Source organism: Bombus impatiens, unplaced genomic scaffold, assembly GCF_000188095.3.
Source record: "Bombus impatiens unplaced genomic scaffold, BIMP_2.2 scf_0136, whole genome shotgun sequence".
Lineage (NCBI taxonomy): Eukaryota > Metazoa > Arthropoda > Insecta > Hymenoptera > Apidae > Bombus > Bombus impatiens.
Genome location: NT_176555.1, coordinates 26,170 through 30,941, shown reverse-complemented (window position 1 = coordinate 30,941; position 4,772 = coordinate 26,170). Strand labels below are relative to the sequence as shown.

Genomic DNA, 4,772 nt, shown 5'->3' with positions numbered 1-4,772 from the left:
CAAACGATAAGAATAATAATCAAAATAGGCAGCTACTTAGTATAACCGCCGAACATTGTGGAGATTCCCGAGTAACACGAACGCAGGTTTATCGTGGAAACGGAATGTTTCTACGTGTTAACCGATTTTAATACTTGTAATTTGTCAAATAGTAGAATAGTGGTTCTTAACCCACAACGTGTAATCTTGTATTTTTTGAAGTTTACGGAAGTGGTCTGTAATTAATTTTTTATATAATACCGAGAAGAGGTATAACGGTTAGGGAAAGCGCAAGAAAGAGAAATTATGCGAGATCGTCCGTTTTATTTGTCATTTTCACTTTTTCCTTCTTTTTTACTCTACTTTTTATTTACACCACTTTTTTTCGTTTCATCGAATGGTTTCGAAACAACTAAGAATTACTGGCATAAAGGGTTAATTTAAGCGGAAATGCTTCGCTCGTAACGTTGATTACGAAAGGAGGCGTGGTCAAGTCAAAATGCAACGTGTTTAATCAGTTTCGAACGTCTCCTTCCGTGCAGGCAGTCTGATTTCGCGTTTTTCTCCACCACTTTATGTTCAATGTAGGGATTCAAATAATTACCGATTAGAGAAAGCCGAAAAAAACGAAAAGTTTGTTTTAGACCGGAGATGGTAGCGGCGGGGAACTCCGATGAAACGATACCGTATCTCGTTTCAAATATTTTCGGCAAATAAACGAGTTTTCTTTCGTGATAGGCGCTCGTCGTTTCACGGCGTTCCCTGCCGTCTGCTCGCCGAATTCTAGTTAAATAATAAAAAAGGAAGAAACGAAGCGTTTTTTAAATTAAACGAGATAAACGAATAACTATGTTCGATTTTCTTTCTTTTACTTTATCCCGAATCTATCTTCGAATATCCACACCTCCTTTTATTATCCCTTTATTTCTATTCTTTCTCGATGAAACAGCGATGACGCTCGAAGCATACAACAGTTCTCAAACTAATCGTTTTCAGCGAGAATTCAATCTCGATCAGAATATTTCTTATTTAATAAAAGTTTTTTATTTGACATATGTCTATGGCGTATAATATTGTATTTAGAATTGAAAATTATAATAATAGTATTAGTAGTTTATTATAAAGGAAATTCAAGATATCCTTTTGCAATTTACGTCGCTAAAAATCCACCATCCACTGGCAAGGCGACTCCGTTGATCATTGAGCTACGATCGCTCAACAGGTATACTATCGCATCGATTACTTCAGATACCTCTGCAAATATAACAATAGAATAGTAAAATATAGCGGAAGTTTAATTTACATAATGAAACTATAACTCACCACCAAATCGACCTAATGGTATTTTGCTTGTCATAGTTTGTGCTTTCTTCGGATCGCTCCAGCCTAGTTTACCCATTTCTGTCATGATCACTGTAGGATTTACGGTGTTTACTCTTATATTGTGCGGACCAAGTTCGAGAGCCATCGTTCTGTAAAAAATACCAATGAATGGATTGAATTCCTATTTGCTGCCGGAAGTGATTTCAAATGTTTCTTAATGAATTGGAAGTTGTTAAAGCAAGGTAGGTAAAACAGATTATGAATGGATACATAGAGTGCGACTCGGTTGATAATTATAATCCAAGTTTTTAAATATATATCTTTTTAGAAATTCCTGGCTGCTAATTTACAGCTAACTAAATGCAGGATATAACAATGATTAGTTTCCTTTCTATTTCTTTTATAAAGGGATATTGTAAATATCTATATAACTACAAATCTTGAAATAAATAAAAGTTAACTCTGCCTCTTACTTAGATAACATATCTACTGCTGCTTTGGAAGAGCAATAGACGGTATGATCTAGTAACGCTGCTTGGCTCGCTTGCGAAGAAACATTAACAATGCTGCCGCCAACTTTCCTATCGATCAAATTTTTCGCGACCACTTGAGAGACATTTAGCATCGATTTTACGTTTACAGAGAAAGTCAAGTCAAAGTCTTTTTCCGTCGCATTAAAAAAAGGATTAAGACGCGCAACACCGGCATTGTTCACCAGAAGATCAATAGGTAAGGCATTTTCGACCGCTTTCCTGGTTGCGTTCCAGTCGTTAAGATCGACGCAGACGATCTGAATACGAGGATCTTCTGCGCATAACTGGTCCAGGTTTTGTTTTGTTTTTGATAGCGCTATTACTTGACCTCCATAGTTGGATAGACGAAGAGCCAACTCCTTGCCGATGCCTACGATGTAATATAACCTGTTAAACGAATAATTTTCTCTATGTGGAGAATCACGTGAAGTAGCAATCACGCGTGTAGTTATGTCGCACGTAATTGTGAATGAACGTTTAGGGAGCCGTCATGATGTAATCGAAATGTTTCTGTTTTATCAATTTCAACCATTCCAATATTTCTACTTGTTCTATCTTTTAATTATATAATAATGACGTTTACAAGAAAGACATTGGGAAATGAGTAAATATAATTGGATCTTTATACTGGACTTTGTAGTGTGAATCTTTGAAATATACAATACGATTGCAATTATAATATTTTCAGGAATTTAACGAAAATTTCTGTTTACATTCACCATGGGGTATTCACAATGGAAGCTTTTCTATTCTGAGATAAGCATTGCCATCATGCACAAATATCAAATAAAAAATTTACAGCTTTCCCTGATTGGTTCGATTCAAATTCTCTGTCAATAAGTGATTTTTCATTAAAGATAGGGCAGAACTAAATTCAAGAAGGAACTTAAAATTCTTTAATATTGTTCCAATATACGATTTAGAATTAAACAGACGAAGAGATTAAGTATTTACCAAATTATATATGTTATGTCAAGTACGTAACATACCTTGCCCCGCTCCGGTTACAAGAATACGCTTTCCCTCGAAGTTGATGTTCATGACTACAAATGTGGTACCAACTATCGTAAGATGTCCCTTGTTAAATGTATTTATTCTTCCTGTCCCCACCAATGACGGCTGCATGCACTTATATCGACACTACAGAGGGCAGGGTGAACATTCGGCGCTTATTCAAATGAATTTAAATTTTATTAACCTTCACTTTCGAAATGTAATCTATAACAACTATGTATGTCTCCAATATAATCTATTATTTCCATAATCAAGTCATCAATATAATCATTATTTTAACCAATCGCTAAAGATTTCTTAAGTATAATTTAAACATGGAACATGGGAGACATAAATTCAATCCTTTCTTGTTAGTATACAATAATGATAGAATATGAAAAAAGGTATTAACTGTTCGTGTAGAAAATATTTCAAACAAAACTTCCCGCCTTATATTTAAAAATTTCAAAGTTGAAGAGTCGTTTTGGATTATCGATTGCGTATCGATATTGTAAATGAATCGTAATTCACGCTATAAATACATATCTGCCAAACCTGTATTTTTGCAAAAATTGTGCAACTAATGTGTTATTTTATCTTTTAAAGAATGCAGATAAATAAAGTACAAAGTTTCAACAAGTATATCAATAATCAATGAAAGTTTTAAATGTGTTGCCCGTTGAACACTAGTGTATCACAAATTTTTAACCTCTACGAAACGTAAATAATTCCTGGAGAAAATTTTCGAAAATAGTGAATTCCACATAATTTGCTAGAAATTAAACTAAGGTTGTTAATTATTACTGTAACGTAAATCATTATCCTGTTTTGGAGGTTAACTTCCTTCGTAAGAGGTAATATTTTAAAATACATTTTTTGTGACAATTGTTAATTTGTTTTTAATAAATCTTATTTAGTAATTACATAGATATTATTATAATTCGAAATAATTTTAATCGTATATGATTTTGTACAGGTTGGATTGGATTATGGAAACAGCATTTTGAGATTATAATTTTTAACTTCATTCGCAACAAATCATTGGAAAGGAACATTGATAACAAAAAATATTGGTTTTTGTATGATCCCTACTATTACGGAAACAATGGCATCAGAGACTTTTTTTGGAACTGGTGGAATACTTCATGGTGCCATAATGTTCATGCTGAGATTTACTTGGCAGTCAAGATATCGTTTACCGATGCTTATAATTATTATATTGATTGCAATAGATTACAGACTTCAATTAGCACTTGAATTTGATATTAATCCTGAACTATATAATCATTTGTGATTAAGGATTTAAGTTATTTATAGATCACTTCTAGATTATATTGTTAAACAAAGTTTTAAATGCTCATAGGAGGTAATAAGAGAAGTATTTTTCAAGAGATTCAAGGATGAAAGGGTATATATTGTTGATATTTTTATTTATTTCTGTTGTAGTTTCAGATTAGTATAGAATGACACTGCGTTGGAATTGTATAGGCTAAGGAAATTTTTGACTGATATTAATTAATATTTTCAAGTATTTATGTATCATATTGTAAAGAGAGTAATATATAGGTTTTACACAATCATTCATTGGAATGTAAATTATATATTTAAATTAATAATTACTGATATAAGATCTACATTATCACATAATTTTTAATGCATACTTGTTTATTACAATGTGTTTTACACATAATTATTATATATTCGTCTGTTTATATTGTTAAGACTCGTAACTTTTAATTTTGTTACATGTTTTTTATTAAGTGATATGTCTGAGATTGACGTTTAAACGAATATTCTTTATTAAGGTATGATTAAGGTAAATGTGATAAAATAGCTTCAGATAGTATAGTAAATAATCAAATTCTTTAGGATTTTAGCTATTATATATATAATTATTAAGATCATCTATATAAATTATTGGGAAAATGTATGTATATTTTTGCT

The 4,772-nt window shown here is 31.9% G+C and overlaps 1 protein-coding gene and 1 long non-coding RNA gene across 2 annotated transcripts; one reads left to right on the top strand and one right to left on the bottom strand.

Annotated features, from left to right (window-relative positions):
• Positions 1–333: 333 nt before the first annotated feature.
• LOC100747959 (L-xylulose reductase) lies at positions 334–2,980 on the bottom strand. Its single transcript, XM_003486998.4, has 4 exons — positions 2,825–2,980; positions 1,776–2,205; positions 1,303–1,451; positions 334–1,233 (listed from the first exon to the last, which is right to left on the bottom strand). Exons 1-4 carry the CDS (start codon positions 2,958–2,960, stop codon positions 1,130–1,132), a joined length of 819 nt encoding a protein of 272 aa, XP_003487046.2. The 5' UTR covers positions 2,961–2,980; the 3' UTR covers positions 334–1,129.
• Positions 2,981–3,231: 251 nt separating this feature from the next.
• LOC112212249 lies at positions 3,232–4,444 on the top strand. Its single transcript, XR_002946064.2, has 2 exons — positions 3,232–3,682; positions 3,805–4,444. It is a non-coding gene; the product is annotated as an uncharacterized LOC112212249 (long non-coding RNA).
• Positions 4,445–4,772: the final 328 nt, after the last annotated feature.

Bases quoted from the DNA above. Each gene is read 5' to 3' on its own strand.
- LOC100747959 (XM_003486998.4), bottom strand. From the start codon at position 2,960: ATGCAGCCGTCATTGGTGGGGACAGGAAGAATAAATACATTTAACAAG. The intron at 2,206-2,824 runs GTATGTTACGTA...ATTACATCGTAG, and splicing joins TGTAACCGGAGCGGGGCAAG to GCATCGGCAAGGAGTTGGCT. The intron at 1,234-1,302 runs GTGAGTTATAGT...TTATATTTGCAG, and splicing joins ACCATTAGGTCGATTTGGTG to AGGTATCTGAAGTAATCGAT.